General features: G+C 35.3%; 1 protein-coding gene across 4 annotated transcripts; it reads right to left on the reverse strand.

Annotated features, from left to right (window-relative positions):
- Positions 1–300: 300 nt before the first annotated feature.
- On the reverse strand, positions 301–16058 carry LOC116293512 (cAMP-dependent protein kinase catalytic subunit). 4 transcript variants are annotated; one of them, XM_031700946.2, is made up of 11 exons: positions 15985–16058; positions 15552–15634; positions 8437–8498; positions 8007–8135; positions 7351–7449; positions 5012–5094; positions 2664–2741; positions 1846–1990; positions 1331–1453; positions 1063–1227; positions 301–912 (listed from the first exon to the last, which is right to left on the reverse strand). In XM_031700946.2, the coding sequence occupies exons 2-11, from the start codon at positions 15577–15579 to the stop codon at positions 787–789; spliced, it is 1038 nt and encodes a 345-aa protein (XP_031556806.1). In that variant the 5' UTR covers positions 15580–15634; positions 15985–16058; the 3' UTR covers positions 301–786. The 4 variants fall into 4 exon arrangements, with proteins under 4 accessions (XP_031556806.1, XP_031556808.1, XP_031556807.1 ...); XM_031700948.2 differs by lacking the exon at positions 15985–16058 and adding an exon at positions 15826–15969; XM_031700947.1 differs by lacking the exon at positions 15985–16058 and adding an exon at positions 15722–15858.
- Between the last annotated feature and the right edge of the window lie 4313 nt (positions 16059–20371).

Genomic DNA, 20371 nt, shown 5'->3' on the forward strand with positions numbered 1-20371 from the left:
GACATAACAGACCATGCCACCCAGAGTTGTAAATCAAGAATAAAATAGTCCTCTTCACTGTTCTCTGCGCCATCTTGAAAGTTAGCTGGGCCTTTGCATCGAAGCGAGACAAATGTTGAGCTTTCAATGATAGAGACCTGTTAATAATTGTCCAAGGTGTTAAAAAAGGTCTCTATCATTGCAAGCTCACTGTTCGTCTCGCTCCGATGCAAAGGCCCGGCTACCTTTCAAGATGGCGCAGGGAACCGTGAAGGGGACTATTGTCTCAAGAATGGCAGCGAGGTAACATATACAAGAACATTGGGCTCAGGAGCTTTATTGGTAATTAGGAATTCATAAGAGCTCAACTTACAAGGCAACATGGCAGATAACGTTTGGAATTTAGAATACAGGATCTGCATGGGATACTCGCCCTTATAAGAATGTAGATTTGTAAACAATATAAATTATTACAGGTAAAACATTTACATACCAACTCTTAAAAATTCTTACTTATCTGTCTCGCTAAAATCTACTATAATCTGCTATAACGCTAGTATTTTTAAGAATCGTTTCCATATAAATAAAATGTTTTTGCTTAACTTTGGACACGTTTTTTTTGGGGTCCAACTTTTTAGAGCCAAGTTATGGGACAGACGATGCCGACTGAATGTCGACCCATCCTTTCTTTGGAAATGATAAGTTATTGGCCCCTAAGGCTTGACAATGTCATATATTAAGATCAATTAGTAATGCTGTACAATCTAAATAGGTTATGACACCATATCCACAGCAAAGATCCAACGTTTAGAAATCTGCAAATTCCTTGGCACACTTTTCTGTACTGGAAATGTGAAGAGGTTCTTCTTCGTAGTCGTCAAAGTTACTGGGATCTCCAGGTCCCTTGCATTTTGGAATAAATGGTGCTTCGACCTGGATAGAAAAATGGTGGAATTTTACATCTTGCAGGTAAGTTCTTCAAAATGTAGGTAAGATTTTAAGGGGTTGGGATGGATATTTGAACATTTTTGTCTAGTTAAAAGCATAATTTTGAACAGTTATGAAAATATGTTTTATTCTTACTTTTCTATTGAAGATTGCTATCCATTCTGTTGAAGAAAACCACTTGTGGTTTCTGATGTCGCCGACACCATTTTTCAAGTTTCCATAGCGCTTTGTGAGATCTACTTGAAGTAAGTTACGAAGAAGATCCTTGAGATCATTGGTGAAATGTGAGGGGAAGCGAACCTGGTAATGTAAACAAGATTACAGTTAAATCATCCAAACAATTTAGAAGAAGCAAGAAGAGCAGTACAAGAAAGGAGAGAGGCTGGATAGTGAGTAGATGTACCTTTCCAGAGACGATCTTTTCATAGATTTGGATTGGTTGGTCTGCAAAGAATGGTGGATAGCCTGCTGCCATTTCATATATCAGTACTCCAAGAGCCCACCAGTCTACAGCTTTGTTATAGCCCTGTTAACGACAATGACAACAATACATTCAGAAATAGATTGAAAGATTTCAAGGGATGGGGAGGGACTGAGGAGGGTATATTGTGTAGTACCAGAAAATATCCATACCTCCCCCATGGAGGGGGATTGTAATTTCCGAGGGGTGGGGAGAGTATATTCTTGGGGTGCAAAAAATCTCTTTGAGATATAAATGACAATGATACAGGTCAATCTACTAAAAGAAGCCTACATTGACATGGCTTCATTTACTTAACATGCACCCCAAGAATTGCATAGTCCCAGGAAATATCCAAAGTGATGCAAACAGAAGCACAAAGACACAAGCGAAGTCAGTTAGACTTATACTTGTTATACCTATCCTTGAAAATTGTTATAACAGGGATTTAAACTTACTTTGCTTAGGATGATTTCAGGTGCGAGGTACTCGGGGGTACCACAAAGGGTCCATGTTCTTCCTTTAACTCTCTTGGCAAAGCCAAAATCTGTAACTTTCAGGTATCCTTTCTCATCGATCAACAAGTTCTCAGGCTTTAAATCCCTGTGCAACGAAAAATTCAGGGTGAGTTAGTATTCTACAGACAGACATCAAATATGATTTGATTTGCTGACGTTCTTTTGCTGCCATGCACAAAGGGTTTTCTCTATGCATGTCATTCTTTATCTTTGATCCATAAGAAGTTGATAGTTATGTACAAAGAGTGATGTGTTAAAAGTACTAATTCACAACACATACTACTACTTATCTCTTTGGGGGGGGGGGGGGAGGTGAGGTTGTTTTAGAGTGCAACCAAGCCCTCAGTGTTATAAGAATCGCCTCTCTCTCTATAGGCCAATCTTTGTTTACGTTTTTTCCTCATTAGCATAAAAAAATTCAAGCTACAAGCAAACCAACTCCAGAAATCGAAGTCTTGCCACATGACTATACATTTCTTTGTAAATCATACTGCTTTCAAAAAAAAGTTACTCCCAAAATATTGAACATATTACTCTCAAATTTTCAGTAGTTACTAAACAAGACATTCTCTTTCTATTTCTGGAGTCGGTTTGCTTGTAGCTTGAAATTTTTTTATGCTAATGAGGAAAATACGTAAAGAAAGATCGGCCTATTAGCTAGTACATGAATTTTTAAAAGATGTAAATTATATATAAAAATATCCTATTTTTTAACAGGCATAAAGCAGGATATTAGAGACAGCAGAGATATTCCTCACCTGTATATTAGGTCCAAGGAATGAAGGTATTCAAAAGCCAAAACGATCTGTGATGCATAGAATCTTGAATGGGTTTCACTGCAAGAAAAAGAGAATGAAATGGAATATTATTATTAGTGACATTAGGGGAAAATGAAGAAAGAAAACCGATGAACATAACAAATCACTCACTCACTCAATCAGCAAACGTGGGGAACAGGAAGAAAAAAGATCCCATGATCAAAGCAAAGGTTAGTCAACAACATAACACTTCTTTCTCTCTTCCTTCTCTCTTTTTTAGTAACATATCTTTGTGAATCAAGGTTTGTATAGCAGTATTCTGAGGTGTCAGGTTTGATTCCTGCAGTTATTCTTTTTTTTCTTTTCTACACAAAACTTAACTAATTTGGTAAAGGTTTTCCTCCAGTCTAATAAAATATCTAATTACTCTGTCGCTAAATGTGTTGAATTGCCATCATACAAGGCTTACAAAAAGCTTCACTTGGTACACCGTACGAATAATGAACTAGTGTGAACCAACTTAAGGCCTTGAGTCCAGAAAACTACATTGACATCAAGGGTACGCTGACACTTAAAAATATAAGTTTATCATATTTAATTTTAGAACATTTAAAAACAATATTAAATTAATTATTGAATCAAAGATGTATTGATATATTAATAAACAAATCTGACTCCTTTTTCCACTAGATCAGATACTTTGAAATGCAATGCCATAAGGCACATTAGTTACATACATGTAAACAAACTGCTGCTAAACATGATTTGAATGTTAATTAACCACGACCTTTTAACCTTTTTTATGCAGTATATCACTTAAACTTCTCAGAAAATTTGCTAACTTAATAAACTTAAATTATCTTTTAAGACGGGAATGAAGAAGAAGGACAAATAGAAACATTTGAAAGAAATTAAAAATCTCGGGTTGAAGAGCAACGAACAATAGTTTTATGAATAATCATCTCTCGTTAGACCTCAAGGCAATCTGGAGCTTAATTAGAGGATGGAGCACCAAAATGTCCCCTTAAGATGTCGAGCTTTCTTCTGCATTAGGAAATGTTTACTGCAAATGGATAAAGCTTTTAAAACAACAGAGGGAAAGGTAAGGAAAACTTGAATAATGCAGGTGTTCGTAAGGGGCGAAATTAAATACGCAAGATCATTAAAGATAAAAACAATTTATAACAACGTATTCTTTTAATGCATCAGTATTTTTGTATAAACTATGAGTATTTATCAACCGCTTTCACTGTCGGCAATGAAGGAGGATAGAAAACGAGTGTGGTTTAATAGGTGTGCTATAGTTTCCTTGCCACTTTAAATTTATTAACGATTTGGATATCATTGGTTTTTTGTATAAATTATAAGTATTTATCAACCGCTTTCACTGTCGGCAATGAAGGAGGATAGAAAACAAGTGTGGTTTAATAGGTGTGCTATAGTTTCCTTGCCACTTTAAATTTATTAACAACTAAAGACTTGAAACTACCCAAACAGCTCCATCCAATAAACTTCGATCATCTTCAAAACTTCCAAAAACTGTAAACAACGTTGATATTTTGCCAAAAGATACCATCAACTTCACAAATGCCGCAGGCATATTGAAACTTCGTGAAGGTCGCAAATGGTCTAAGTGCAGCACCTCTCGAACAGTGGTAAATTAAACATGACAGTCTTTATAAATCTTAGAGGTAGTTATTACGGAGAAATAAACGGCTGCACACAGGCTATAGTTATGGTGGCAATTAAATAAACAAATTTCTTGACACTTTCACGCTGTTTTGTTTAAAGTTTAATTGTTTACGCAGCATGACAAAATAACTATTGGAAGCTTATTTTTCTATAATGCATTGTACTAAAAACTGTTTTTGTTATTGTTAAGAGTAGTCATTTCTCTTCAAGGAGGTGACGACAGTCCTCGCTTTGGCTAAACAATCTTCAAGCTCAATAAACTAATTGTTTATGGGGCGTTTAGGGAAACCTGTCAGTGCAGGTGGTGTGGATTGTAAAACGTAACCAGTACGCAAGCCTTTGGACCATGTTTGCGCTACACAGCAAGCACGAGGATATGAACAAGGGTTAAAATTGTTTTATTCTTGCATTGATGCTTGCGCCAGCAGGTATTGCGCAAATATGCACTGAGCTTTAACAGCCACATGCACAAACAATATCACCTCCAGCATTCAGAACAAATAGTTATTTATGATGAGAAATTGATAGATATGTCGCATATCAAAAAATATAAAGGAAGCCGGTTGATTGCTCTTTTGATTTCAAAGGTTTAATGATATATTATAAGAATGACAATTCTAGCATTGTATGATGGACAAAAATCCATCTTAGCCTACCTGAATCTGCCAATTCTTCGGAGATGCGAAAACATCTCACCACCAGGGACAAACTCCAGAACCATGTACAGATTTGAATTATCCTATAAAGAATGATCAAAATGAGATTTTTTTTCTTTTTTTTCTTTTCCTTTCACTCTTTTTTATGTATATAAAGGGAAGCAGGGGTGGTATATATTACCACTGTGATCTGGGTTTGATTCCCAGGTTGGGTTTGATCATGAGTGTCTAAATATGAGTAAAGATTGCTGCAAATTCTTTCTCTTGCTTAAGGGTATTTTCCAGGTTCTCCAATTTTCTCCGCAAAAAGCAACATTCTTAAATTCCGCTTCAATCTTAGGAGATATCCTCCATAGGGATAATTTAACCTCTTATCTCTCCTTTCAAACTATAATGCAAACAGATTATTTTTCTCTTTCTTTGTTCCCTTTTTCTACTTTCTTCATTCTTAATCTCTTTTTATTCATTTTCTCTTCTGCATATTTTTATTTTCTTTATCCTTGTTCCCTTTCTACTCTACTCCACTTTCTCCATTCCTTATCTCTTCATTCTATTCTACTCCACTTTTTCCATTCCTTATCTCTTTTTTTTCTCTCTTCTGCTTCCTTCCACTTTCGTTTGTCCTTCTACTCCTTTTTCTCCATTCTTCCATTCATTTTAGATTTTACTCATTTTCTTATGTTCATTTTTTTCCATTTCTGCCACCTTTCTACTCCACTTTATCCTTTCTTTTTTATATTTTTCATTCATTCACTCTCTCTTCCTTTCCTTTCCTCCTTGTTTTTCATTTGAGTTCGCCAAGCAGATTTTCCAACATCATTATCAGGTTTACTTCAATGTGATAGCATTTCATTGATCCACTCATGTTAGAAAGAAAAACATATGATACTAAAGGGAATGGAATGAGTTATCTAGGAAAAAATAGACCTAGAGTAAATATATCTATTCATATCTAGTAATGGTTTGTAATAAAGCTAAGGTTACTTAAAAATCATCATTTATTGATGTCAGAACCTCTGTGACAATAAGCAGGGCTTAAGACAACTTCCAGTCAGTTGCTGATGATTATGACTGGCCAAATTAGTTTTAGTTCAGTCATACCTCGCTTCTAGCTCAAAATTACTAGTCAAAATGACCAGAATTGTCACAAGGGGGTTTATGAAATAGGTCAGGCTATTTTTATGTTTTTACGTAAGTTGTGATACTAGGATTTCTTTTCCGTTGGTCTAGGGACCAAAGCACAGTTTGCCCATTGACTGCTCTTTTGTAAAATTGTTACTGGCTTTTAAATTTTAACATCAACATCATCAAATCATTTTTTGGAGTTTTTCTACTCTGAAAAAATATCCAAATAATGCTTTCGATAGAAATGAATTAGAATTGCAAAAGAAGGAGTTAATACAAGACAGTCTAAATAATTCTGAATTTGTCAAGCTTGTTAAAACACTAGCCAATATACACTGGAAAAAGGTACTAAGCAAGTCTATGGGAAGATAAAAGCTATATAATCATTTGGTTCAAAATTCAGAAGGTGCTTTTGGGGCAACATTATGTTAAATATGTTTAAATAAAAAAATAAAGATTAGGTTAAAAAGAGTATAAAAATTTTGAGGTGATTTTCATTATAAAGGCACATCAAAAATTCTTGGCGTGAATATGTATTAGAGTCCTTGAGCACTCCTTTCCTCCCCTCCCTCTACACAATAGAGCTTCAATACAGGTCATGCTTTATGTTCTAAAAACGATGACCTTACAACATGGCAATATACTAAAAATACTTGTTCATTGGCCTGTGTTGTATATGTAGCTATTCAGGCATAACAAGCCAGGTCATCTTTAGTACTTGTATCATGTAAGTAGATTCATAGTTGTCACATTAACAACTTTAAGGGAGCAAAAAAAATTTTTTTCCCTTAATACAAAGCATATATAATGCAACCTTATGACTTTAAATTGAGTTAAGATCTTCCAAGAATTCAAGAAGACAATGTATATATTTTTTAAGCATACAAAAGAAATAAATTCAAAGGAAAAACATATTATAACTCTAGTCAGCCGATATATAATAAGGGAAAGCTTTCCTTTTTGAGCCAAAATGTACATGTACAAATTTCTCATATTTAAATAAGGATAATAACGAGTTATAAATCCTTAGTACAGTGTATACGATAATTCGTTAAACTAGAATTGTAGGCTAAGAAAAATGAAGATAAAAATAGGATCAGTGATGCATTAATCGTTCAAGCAAGCCTTTATTTTTCGTTCTACGCCGCTTTTTTTTTTGCTTATCATTCAAGATATTCAAGACAAAAAAAATGAATTAAAAAAACAACACTTACCTTGAAATGCCAATCCAGGTTTACGAGAAATGGAAAACTTATAGCTTGAAGGATTCGTTTTTCGTTCAGGGTATGCTCAACTTGTTTTAACTTGACTACCTGTGGTACAGGATTTGAAGAAAAAACAATGTGAGTCGCACGTACACCTGTTTTTTAAGGCCGGGGATAACACTAGAGCTACGCTTCAGTGCCTTCGATGTCGAGAAACATTTGACAAATGCCTGGTTCTGCATCGATAAACAGGACGAAAACCAAAACACGCAAACGATATAGACTTTAAACAATATCTGGGACCCTTTGGAAGAGTTTTTTGGGGGGATTTTTTTCGGGCGTTTTGCGAAGAGTAAACTGGTTTATGGCAATCTCTGAAGGTCGGGGGAATTGAGTTTGTTTATGTGTCGCGAGAAATCGACCAACTGCAAAGAAGTCCGTCAACTCACTATCACTAACCAGAGATTTTTGAGCAGCTAGATTCATGGATACGAAGAAAGCGAGCTAACCAAGCTTAAATCGGATATGACATTTCCCGAAGTATCTCAAATAAACAGTGTTCCAGTGATCGGCATTATAAACAAAACCCTCGGCGCCGTACAAGATGCATGATGAACAACAATCTGAGAGAAAGACCGGTTTCGCTCGCTCGCTCGCTTCCTTACCTTCTGCTTGTCTAAAATCTTCATAGCGAAGAACCTTTGACTTTCTTTATGTTGCACCAGCATTACTCGACCAAAGGAACCAGTACCCAAGGTTTTGATACGGTCGAAGTCTTCTAAACATGCTGTATTCTGCAGCAAATACACAATGACATCAGTGTATTACTGGAATCCAAAATAATCGCCTAAAAATGGCCTCTTGGGAATTTCCACCGGGTTGCACGACTATATACCGTGGCTGGTTAGGAATACTTCTAGCGAAATTATCGCGTTGTAATATGATCCAAAAGGAAAAAAACATCCATACGATTCATTTAGCAACCACTACTCGAACAAAGCTATCGGTCCATGAATATATTTTGTCGAGCAATCCTCCCTTGGTTTGTTTGAGCGAGCAACAACCCTGAAATTCAGAAAGAAACCATGGACTTACGTGTGACGGTTTTTCCCATTTCTCGTTGAATTTTTCCTTGGCGTCGGTTAAAAATTTTTGTACTAGAAGACAACAAAATTAATAGATGAGCATTTTAAGGCCAACTCGAAAAGCACAAATGTTTTTCTGTAGATTTCAGATTTACCATTTTCAGGGTCCCTCATCTTCGGGTTCTGTGTGTTGCCCATGGTTATATGGGCAATAAAAGACAGACAAAATATATAGAGACCTGTCCAATGTGATAAAATACTCTAGGGACCAAAAATGTGCTCTGCCGTTAAAATAATCCTGTTTTTTGCGTGCCCCTTTTTATGGCCGTGTTGGTATCAAAGAACCAGACCTGCTTCACGGCTCCCCGAATACGAAACACACATACACGGCCCAGATGACGTCAAGACTAATACGCCAACCGATTGGTTCCCGAACTCGCGCGACAAGAGCAGATCTCCTTATTTGGGTACTCTCGTGGCGACAGCTGAGAGTCGACGAAATAAACGACAGCTTTCCGGGAGGAAAACCTGATCGGCAACAAGCAAATTGACAACAAATAACAAACAATAAAGTTGGGGATGCTGTTCACCGATGGTTGTCAGTGACAACAGAAGCTAAGCTTTGGCAACACAAGCAAAATTCACTAAACATGGTATCTTTTAACCAAAACAAGTACTGCAGTTCATTGTCTCTCAACTAAAAAATATTCACAAAAAAAGAACAGTTCTCCATAATCTAGCTGACCATTTCATAATTAACTAAATACTATAATCATTGTAATCCTATATTTAAAGAAAATTAGAATTCCAATTTTTACTTATTTTGTTAAGACATTTCCAGTGGATTATCCAATTAAGTAATTATTACAATTTAGTGTATTTTTTTGGTATCTTCTGTAGAGAATCCTCACTGAATATATCTAAATATTTTATACTCTAGAAACTTGATACAGCATTAGCAGTGATTATCTTATCAACCACAACAGAAAACTAAGGCAATTATAAGAAACTTTGAGAATCAAGAAAATCACAAACCTTGATCGAAAATATTTTTCATGGTCATATGTTTTTTAAATAATGAATTTGTTCAGTGTTCACCAAATAATTGCTAGAGGCAAAATATATTTTTTCTTTTGAAAATAAATAAATAAATAAATGTTTCTATGCAAAGGTATTTCCTAGCTTAGAATGGCTAAAAATTTAGCAAGAGTCTATCTACGCACAATTCAATGATAACTTAATGTCCCCTAAGCATTTGAAAAAGTAATTTTAAGATAATTTTTTTAGTTGAAAATTGCAAGGCTAGAGGTCGAGTATGTTTAAATGTCTTTCCAATGAATATCCAAAAGCTCTGCATAAATAAATAGATTATCTTAGCTAGTTACGACAACAGTGATTTAAACATTCAGCTTTAATCTACCCTCTATATTCATAGTTATGTGATGCATGCCTACCGAGAAAAACTGTATACCAAAATAACTAGTGCATCTCTATAATAATAATGATAAAATTACATTGCCCAAAATTATTTGAATTCATATCGTCTGTTATTGAAATTCGTTAGAGCTAACATAAACTATCCAAGACTTACTAGCATATTTATCAGATGATGAATAATCTTGTCTAAGAATAACAAATACAGATCCGACGATGACCAGATAATGTAACCTTTTTATCTAAGTATCTAAGAAGTATGTTAAGTGAAGAACTAGCTTGTAGATCTGGAGTGAAAATGCCAATGAAAATCAAAATCCATTGACTTTAGGATAAAAGTACACAGATTGTATAATTGCTGAAAGGGCATTGGATTTAAGTTTAGCCAATGAGAAAGAATATGATGTGACATACGCTTGTGTTGAGAAACAGAATGTCTATTTTATGACACCCTGTTGTTAATATCTGTTGCTGTTGTGGACCATTAGAGTGAAGTCATTAAACCCGTGACATAGATATTAGACTAATACACTTTAGTAGCCCCTAATTCCATTGTTTTCTTTTGTGTCTATTTGACTATTACACGTTGACTAATAATTTTTATTTCACGGGTTAAATGCCTTCTCTCTATAAACTTGTATATTTAGTGACTAACCGTCAAGTTAAAATAATCAATTAAAAAAAAACAATCGAATAAGTGTCTAGTACTATGCATTATATCTTGATCTTATATCTTCTTATATCCTCTTTTACTAACGTCCGAAACACCAGTAAGTTTTTTCATCTATTCATGGTGTATAATTTACCCTTTTATCATTACTGGGTTATATCTTATTTCTTTTCCTGAGCTAAGTAAAATCACTCCAACAGTGATGATAACAAAGCATGCCTATTATAATACAGTAGTGATTTGCACTCCTTCAATAACACTGTTATGTCTAAGTGAATTGTTATTAACGGTTTTTTATAAACAGGTATTTCTGTTTTGGTCTGCTGTTCTAAACAATATTATCAAATTACACACCACAAAATCCAAAACTTGTAAAACAATTTTCTATAAATTTATTTTTATTCTCTCATTATTAATTTATTTAGACCGATCAAAAATTAATGACCAATGGTATTCAAACCTGAACGTAATAATATTAAAACGATGCAAGTTTTATAGTAGTCAAAGTAGTAAAATAGTCTGTTAAAAACTGGAATAATAATATAATAATAGACTGTCAATAACAAAAGTATATCAAATAAACAGCAATAAAAAATAAAACGATAGTAAAATAAGAAGAGATAACTAGCTAAAAACTAGTGTGAGCTGCGTCAGTGTTTCTAATGAAACAGTAATGATAAAAAGGTAAATTATACACTGTGAAAAGATGAAACTATTGACGTTTCGGCTGCTAGTCCTTCGTCGGAGTAAAAGGGCTAATAAAATATATTATTAGATGTTATTATCAACATAAAATTTAGGTTACAACAATTCTTTATTATTACCCTAAGATACATTTTTTTCAGTATATATATATATACATATAAGTCTAATATATTTTCTAGCTGTTTCCAAGAATGAGACTTTTGAGTTTGCATCAGTAATTTTAAATTAATCAAACATGATCAGATGTGGCCGTATATTTACTGACCTTCAGCTTGCGATCATGTGTTTTCATAAATATTGCTGATGCAAACATGAAAACGAGACATCATCAGGCAGTGTTTACAAAAGAAAAAAACGTTTGAAACCATAGAGTTATAGGTGATTTCTTAAACCCTTGAAGAAAATATTTTGTCTGAAGTGAACTACACTTTTGACAGCTCATACATCTTGGAAAAGATCTATGCTATGACGTTTAGAGTTTGTGGTCTACCTGATGGTTTCAGAGTATCGTACTATTTTTTTCAATCATACTTAGTTCAGTTCAAGTTCTCAGCTGCTCAGATTTGGCATCAACTTCGTGTAGAACATTCATAACTCTGAGTAAATTTATTAGTCTGTGTACTCAAGAAACATAACGGTAGATAAAAATGAAAAAAATGTCTAGTACTGTCTAATAGCAGAGGTGTTATGCTGATGACAACCAAAAATCAAAAATTTGTTACCAATGTCAAATCCATTTGTAAATTACCATTATTTGGTCACAATGCAATTTTCAGAGTTTTTAATATATATATAAATAATCTTTATTGAGGTTATCGCTGTCACCATAAGGTGATTTACAAGAGAGACCTCTAAAATAAATATATAACAAAAAAGAAAAATGAAGACTAAAATATAAATATATAAAAAATAACAAAAATGTAAATTTACAAATAATGATAATGTTAGAATGCAGACACTAAATGTGTGCAACACAGAAGCTAGGCATATTACCACTGAACTTTACAGTGCTCAGTAGCAATAGAGCAGAGTGTTGCACACATTCAGTGTCCGCATATCAAATAGTCAAATATTAAAAATAGATATTATATATGAGATATGAATAGGATTAATTAAAAATTATTAGTGTCGATATTAAAAACTATTTAAATTTCTTAAAGCTCTTTTAAAACTAGCTAATGATGGGCTTTGTCTAATTGATAAGTCTAATTCATTCCAGTCGTTTGAGGCAAAATTTGTCGATGTCCAGTGACCCCAGTTTCTAGTAGAAGCACTCTTACGGATATTGTTCTTAGATCTAGTGTTATAATTGTGTATGTCTTTATTAAATACTAAGTTAAAACGATGTGAAAATAAATCATTTAAACATTTATAAAGAAAAGTTGCCCTATGCTCGGCCCTACGTCTTGCAAGAGTTTTCCATTTCAGTTTATTCAGGGCCTCATTAGAAGATGATCTCATAGGTAAGTCTAGAATTATTTTTGCAGCTTTGTTGTGTAAAGTTTGAAGCTGCAACATTAGAGTGGAATTGCCCCTATCACCCCATACAATGTCTGCGTAATCAAATAATGGTAATACATAGCTGTTAAAATACAGCAATCTAGCATCTAAAGGTAGACAATAACGAATACGTTTAAGTAGACCTAGCTTCTTATTTATCTTGGAGAACATTTGATCAACATGATCTTGCCAATTTAAGCGACTGTTGATAACAATACCTAAATACTTAAATGAAGTAACTTCATCAAGGTCTGTATTATCAATATTAAATGTAATAGAGTCTATCTTAATCAGTCGTTGACTGCTACCAATGATCATAAACTTAGATTTACTTGTACTAAGTGTCAAGTGATTTAACTTTAGCCATTTGTTCAGTTTTTCCAAGTCTGAGTTCATGTAGGACTTGATATTGTGCAGAGATTTATCAGAAATGAAGAGAACAGTATCATCTGCGTAAAGAGTTACGTCACAGTGTTCCAAGTGATCTGGTAAATCATTGATATACAACGAAAACAGTAAGGGACCCAAAGTGGAGCCCTGAGGTACACCAATTTGGACTAATTCTGGACCAGATTTTGTGTCATTGCAGACCGTCACTTGGCATCTATTGGATAGGTAGGATTCAAACCAGTTGTAAGCAGGAGAAGTATTCAGAACACCAAGACTGCATAACTTAGATAGTAGGATAGAATGATTTATCGTGTCAAAGGCCTTAGTCAAGTCAATAAACACAGCACCAGTAAGCTTTCCTTTATCCATGGATGAGAGAATTTTGTCTGTAAACATAGCCGAAGCAGTGACAGTAGAAGAGTTTAGTCTGAAGCCAAATTGTTTTTGAGAAAGCAGGTTATTATTACGGAGATAAGAGTAAAGTTGCATGTGTACGACTTTCTCTAAAAGTTTGCTAATAGTGGGCAGTACCGATATCGGTCTATAATTAGAAGGATCTTGCTTACTACCCTTTTTAAAAAGAGGAGATACCTTTGCCAATTTCCATGTAGACGGAAAACAGCCAGCTGTCTATGGAGATGTTAAATAACGATGTGAGACTTGGTGCAATAATATCAGCAGCATCCTTTAACAAACGAGAACTTATTTTGTCTAAACCAACTGCTTTGTTAGGTTTAAGTTCATTTATCATTATAACATTATTGTTATAATCCAGCATACTATGAAAAAGTAAATAAAGTGCAACAACTGTAACTGGGGCCACTTCGACCAGTTAGACAAGAGAACCAATTACATGTAAAACCAAAACAATGCATTCAAACTTTGGATAGTTAAGCCAATCAGAAACCTAGACTGTAATTTGACCCTGATGTTATGAGTAACCAACTAGACAGGCATCGTCATTTTCTTGTGGGAATAAAGAGATATATATTTTTTGGAACTTATGTGGAATGTAGCAAATTTTTTTCCATCCTCACCCCTAGGAAATTCTAGTTGCTCTTGAAGGAGAGGTAAAGTTATCTAATTGACAACAATCTATTCCATTATCATAATAAGCCTTAGTGAAAGAAACTGTCATTTGAATCTATTCTGGTAAATTCTTCATTTTTTCAATGAAAAAGCTCTCACGTCTAATTTATACTACCAAGAATAGGAGTAAATTTTTTTTAAATTTGGAAGTGCGACCTAAACACAGATACAGTGACAAAATCTTAAGCATAAATAAGTAAATTATATTGCGTCGATAATGATGACACTCAAAAAAAAAAAAAAGAAAAAGAAAATATGAAAAAATATGAAAAAATAAAATAAACTACAATACTATGAAGTCTTGAATGAAAATGGACAAAGTTGGATAACTTAGTAAACAATAGTCATAAATAGTGTAAAGAAAATTCAAGAAGAATCTAAAAATATTTGAGTTTTGATTTTGAACAATTAGGCCAATGATATTAGGAGTAATTAGCAAGGGGTCATTGATCAAGAGAACTTGGACTCTTGGATTTATTAATAAATCCATTAAAATATTGATCAAAAAGTCGAAAAATAAGCCTAGAAAGTTAAAAAAAAAGGAACAAAAAAAAAAGCGAAATAAAATATTTTGACTGCGCCATTTTTTTAGGACTGCCTTGATTTCATCTGATTTCGTGCTTTTTGGAAAAAGTATTTGATCACTAATTTAATATAAGTTTCTTATATTTCATTTTTTTCATTTTCACTCTGTGTTATATCATCAATACAAATAAAATACCTTAGGCTAACTTAACAGTTAATTATGTCTAAAACAAAAGCAAGAACAATGGAGTCTGTATGAAGTGAAAAAAACGTCGATCAAAATCACGGAATTTGCTGTTTTGCGAAAGTTTTGTGTGAAAAAAATTAGCCCCGGAGAAAATAATAAGTTCTAGAAACAAAATAATCCTTAAAGGATCTGAAGTAAACAGCGATTAATTATAATATGCTGTTAAAACGAGTTGGAAAAATAATTAGTTACGCATTTACGATTTTGAACAGAAAGTCCAAGTAAACCAGAGTTTCTTGAACTAATGCGTTGAATTTAAACAACGACAGCCTACTTTGACTAACTTAGGCATTACAATTGATGTTTTTGGGGATTATTTCTTCTCCTCTGACTGGAAAAAACATAAAAGTTAGGCAACTAACGCTAATTCAACAAGAAATTCTAAGACAAACATAAATCATTTGATGTCAAGAAAAACAGCAATGAAAAGTGAAGGCCGCGAGTCCCTCGGAATGCGCCAACTACATGACAAAACACGGGTATTTAGGCACCTTTTCAACTTTCAAACTGACAGAATAAACACTTTCTAATCATTAAGAGAGTTTAACTCATCAATTATACTTACTAAAGTCGTTCTTGGAGCCTTTCTTCATAGTTGCTCCGTATCCAAGGAAGCAAAGAGCAATCGGTCCAGCACAGTATTGGAATCTAAAATACCCAACATGCAAACAAGATGACTTTAAGTCCACAAACTACTTCAAAACAATACTAAAACAACCCAAAACCTCTTCTTACGAAATAAATCGATGTATCTACGCTGAGAATTCTTTTCAATCTTGCTGCAGGAGTGAGTTTTAAGTCCTTAAAGGTGAGGGAAAGACAACGCTCGCAACGCTCACCTTTGTGAAAGGAGTTTTGGACGAGCGAGCGCGAAGCTTCAACTAGTCTTTCTAGCTGTTTGACCTGTCAAGGACTGTAATAACAGAAATTTCGAGTACCAGACAATCGATTTTACAACCAAGAAAAGATCTCCCTTTTTCTTAGGCACGTAGACTCACCTCGCTTAAAATCCTAGAGGTAAATAAAGACAATATCCCGATCTCGGCCGCTGTGTGTCGGCTTTTCGTTGATAATTTATTCAGTAACGTATGAGCTGCGTGATGGATTTGAGGCGGAGAACTTCACGTTGTGTGACAAAATGTGTTTTTTTTTTCTTCATGTTATTCAAAACTAAATGTCTTTTAGCTCTTAAAAACAGAGGAATTTGACAAGTGGGATTAAGGGAAAGATTAAACAGTTAAAACAAGAGCGACTGTTGAAATTTTCAGTTATAAAGTGCTATCAAACTTTTAATCAAAGTCTGTTACTATTATGAACAGGATGAAGATAAGATTTAATTTTTGTCAACGCCTTTGAAAGTTTTAGTTTATTTTCGTCATGTTCTGGCTAAATCCACAACAAAGTTTTGTTTTATTTCATAGTGGTTGTTGACTTTTCAGCAAAAGACTTAAAATGATTCAGTCGGTGCTGATAATAATCTCTAGACAAAATAATTGATGTAAAATTGAACTCTATATATCTCTGATGATAAAATTTGATATTAAAATACGAGATTTGAAGAATTATATAAAATGTTTAGGGTTTTAGTAAAAAGTTATCAGTAATTTTGCTTTGGACGATATTCATCCTGTCACGCTCATTACTCATTTCTCTGACGTCATAAGCCAATATGATTGACGTTCAACATGACGTTACTGTAATATTGTTATTTTTCATCCGAAACGGGGGTCAAAAGGTTGAGAAAGCTTTTAAGATGCAAGCGAAAGCCTTGTCAGGAGAGGATTTGACTCCTGGATCGAAGCTATGAGATTAGAATTGCATTTTTTGTTGAAGAATGCTCAACAAAATGTTGTCGGTGGCTTTAAAAGTTTTAAATATAGTTTTAAAAGATATTTTTAGTTAATACATATGTTTTCCTTGAACAACCATGTTTTAAACTGATTGTACATATGTAAAGATGTGAAAATACCACATTATTATAGGTACAAGAAAAAGGAGGCCGCTTATTTTGAAGATTAACGCGTTGGTCAGCTTTAGCCTCATTTTGATGTGGAGCTTTAGGTCTACGCCTCTACATAGGAGGAAAGAAAAAATATGAGAAAACATTTTCAAAATTACTTAACTTCTTTTATAAGAAGAAAACATAGATTAAATATTAAATTCCAGTCATAATATCTTGTCAATAGTCATAAATTCGTAATTTTAAGATGTCAGCAGTGGTCACGTACCTTCGATTCCAAATACAGTCAACTCTGGCCTCAATATTATGGACACCTCCCTATTACGGACAGGAGAAAAATCTCCGACAAAAACACTGACAAAGAAATGACCTTAAATAATTTTCTTTGCTTGCAATCACGTGACAATTTGACTGAAATTTTGCTTCCGGTTTCCAAGTGACAGTAGTATAGGGGATGGGGGTTCCAGCGCAACGACCACCGGAGGATTACCCGTCTAAAGTGTATTCCTCGACTCGTACCGCGATTACCCGCATCCCGTGTTTATGTAAAATATGTTAGTCTATATATGGAGTGCGAAGATTGTAAAGAGTTTGCTTATGATTTCTGTGTAAAGTGCTTGAAACCCAAGTTTGTACTTACTAAGCCAAATAAGTATATTTGTTGTGGTAAAAAAATGCAAATAGAAGACGACACGTCAGCGCAGTGTTACGAATGTGGTAAGAATATTCGTAATGCCGTACCAAATGCTACCAGAGAGCAGTATTATGCCAATGGAGGTCGTAAGAAAACGCCATATAAGAGAATAAAATACTTCAGGGACTGGATGAGTCATATCCAAGGTTATCGACCGATATATTTAGACAACGAAGTAAAGAAGAAAATCATAGACCATTTAGAAGAGCCAACCCCACAAAGTCTACGGAAAACGTTGAAAAAATTAAAGCTAGGGAAATATTACAAAGCTATTCCTTATCTTTTGTCTGAAATTACCGGTAAGTCTATTCCCGAGATTTCTGATATGAGCAGGGCCGAGTGGATGTTTTGTCGGTTGGATAAGGATATTCCTTATTACCCTGACGTAATCTACGAAATATTTCACGAAATCGACCCCAACCACCCCCTCTTGGGATGGATTCCCAGGCGATGACATCACATAGCAACACCAACATTCCTCTTCCTCATAACAACCAGCGTTTTCCGAGCACACGATCAAAACCCGAGCACACGACCAAAACCCGAACCAAATATAAAAAGCCGAAGTAAGTTGGAAATGTAAACAACCTCGGCGAGAAACTAATCTGCATATGAACCAGACAGCCGGCGTTCGATATGTAAATAGAATCCCGTCACGCTCTTTTCAAAGCAAATTTTTACTGAGCAAGCTTTCTTTGAAGCTCTTCTTTTGCCTCCTGGTAGATCTTTTTGCGAGATTCCTCGGAAAGATCTTTTACGACTGTTTTTTTATTCCTTATGTCCGACTTTAGTTTCTCGTACTTTTCCTCTTCAGCTAAGATAAGCGAGAATTCTACGTCGTCTATCTTTCTGTCACGCAAAGCCTTTGAGACAAGGTCAGTGATCGTATTTACTTTAGCCCTTGACAGAGCTATTGTTGTGTCATGCTTGGATATTTTGCTTGACAGCTGTTTCATAATACCCGTAGCAACAGCCGAGATAATACCACAGGTTGCCCCAACGCCGGCCAAAGGAACTCCAACGACTATTCCCGGTCCAGTAAGCGAAGTAGCAACGCCGGAGCCCGTTAACACAACAGATATGGATCCTGAAGTTATCGCAATCTTATGTAGCGTACTCCGGGCTCTGACGTACTTTTTTCGGACTTTTTCGTAGTGTTTTGCTTGTCCTTCCAAGTAAGCCAGGATTAAGTTCGCTTTATTCAGACGAAAGTTTTCGGCGTTTAGTTCGTTAGGTGTAGTATAGGGAACATCTGGATACAACTTAGGTGCTGATGGTATAACATCCATTATATATACTAATGTACGACGCTTTTGGGAATGATATTGAGGAGCAGCCACATCACGACAACCGGGATTACTGGAACTGGAGGGCCTTTAGGAAGATGTTTCCACATGCAGACCCTAGTAAGTTCGAAAGGAGACCCGATGGGATTTACTATAACGGCTCCAGGATGTACAGCAATGCAGACTTGGAACATTCAAAGCTGGAGCAAGTAGGTGATCAGGTGCAGCAATTGACGATCGTACACCCCGTTCATAAAGAAAGGCCACCAAACCCCGAGCATAAAGCACCCTATTTTCCTAGAAACTTATTGTTAACCACGGAAGATTACCCATTTTACGATGCTGAAGGTGGTGTAAACAACTTCGAAAAGCTGGTAACGCACCTGAAGATTTCAGTGGGTAAACAATCATTTAACGTAATACTAAGAAATATCTATAAGAATACGATGTTGAAGCATACATCAGGTAAAGAGGCCAGGGAATGGTTAGCAGGACCCAACATGCGGTATTGGCCACAGCAGTTAGACTTTGCTATTTGGGCTGCCACTAAAGGTTGTGGTGTTGCCGCGGACATGTTTCACATTTCATTTATGCGGTTTCACGTTGCCTTTACGGTAAGGAGGTTGTTGAAGGAGCTTAACGTACCCCTACCGGGAGATAAGGCATTTAATCCAATGAATAACCGATATGACGCCGCAGCCCTGGAAAGGTTAATTAATGAGTTCAAACCACAGCAAAAAGATTTTCGGTATAAGGAGGGTAAGACGCATGGGCTGGGTATAGTTTATGTTTGGGGTGCCAATGGTGAGAAGCCGGCTGACTACGGGCATCAGGAATACCCAAGTAATGAGTTAGAGTTCGGTGATATGGGCGGCGATAAGGGTAATAATTCATTAATTACTAGAATTCAAACAAACTACCCCGGCACTTGGGATCCGTTCGTGTTAATGAAAGGAAAAGGTTTAAGGAACCTAGCCAGGATTAACCGTAGCATTGAAGCATTCGTGTACTGCATCCTGGGAGCGCAGGTAAATACCCGCAACCCCATTGTTGGATCCCAAGGCGCTTCACAGGAAACGCAACAAGAATTCCTAACTTTATTTGAGTCTGCAATAATAGAAAATGACATATCTAAATCGGTGCAGAGATATCAATTAGCGGTGCAGCAGTCTAAAGTGCGACTGGATTACGCTTTGTCGCCTGGTTGTTGGTTAATGCCAAGTAATTTAGTTATTAACACCAATTCCGTTGTGGGTTATAACAACAAGCTGCAGCGAGCTACTAAGGATATGAAGTTTGGGGTGAATGACGTGAACTCTGACATGACCAAGGGCATTACTCACTTCGTAGAGAAACCAAAAAAGGAGCACACAGAAAAACCATTAAAAAAGGCGTACGTGCCGCCAAAGAAACCAGTAAAGAAGGTTACCGAGGAATATGACCAT

Source organism: Actinia tenebrosa, unplaced genomic scaffold (genome assembly GCF_029948245.1).
Source record: "Actinia tenebrosa isolate PJP-AT-01 unplaced genomic scaffold, QUT_ActTen_1.0 PGA_scaffold15__27_contigs__length_11533743, whole genome shotgun sequence".
Lineage (NCBI taxonomy): Eukaryota > Metazoa > Cnidaria > Anthozoa > Actiniaria > Actiniidae > Actinia > Actinia tenebrosa.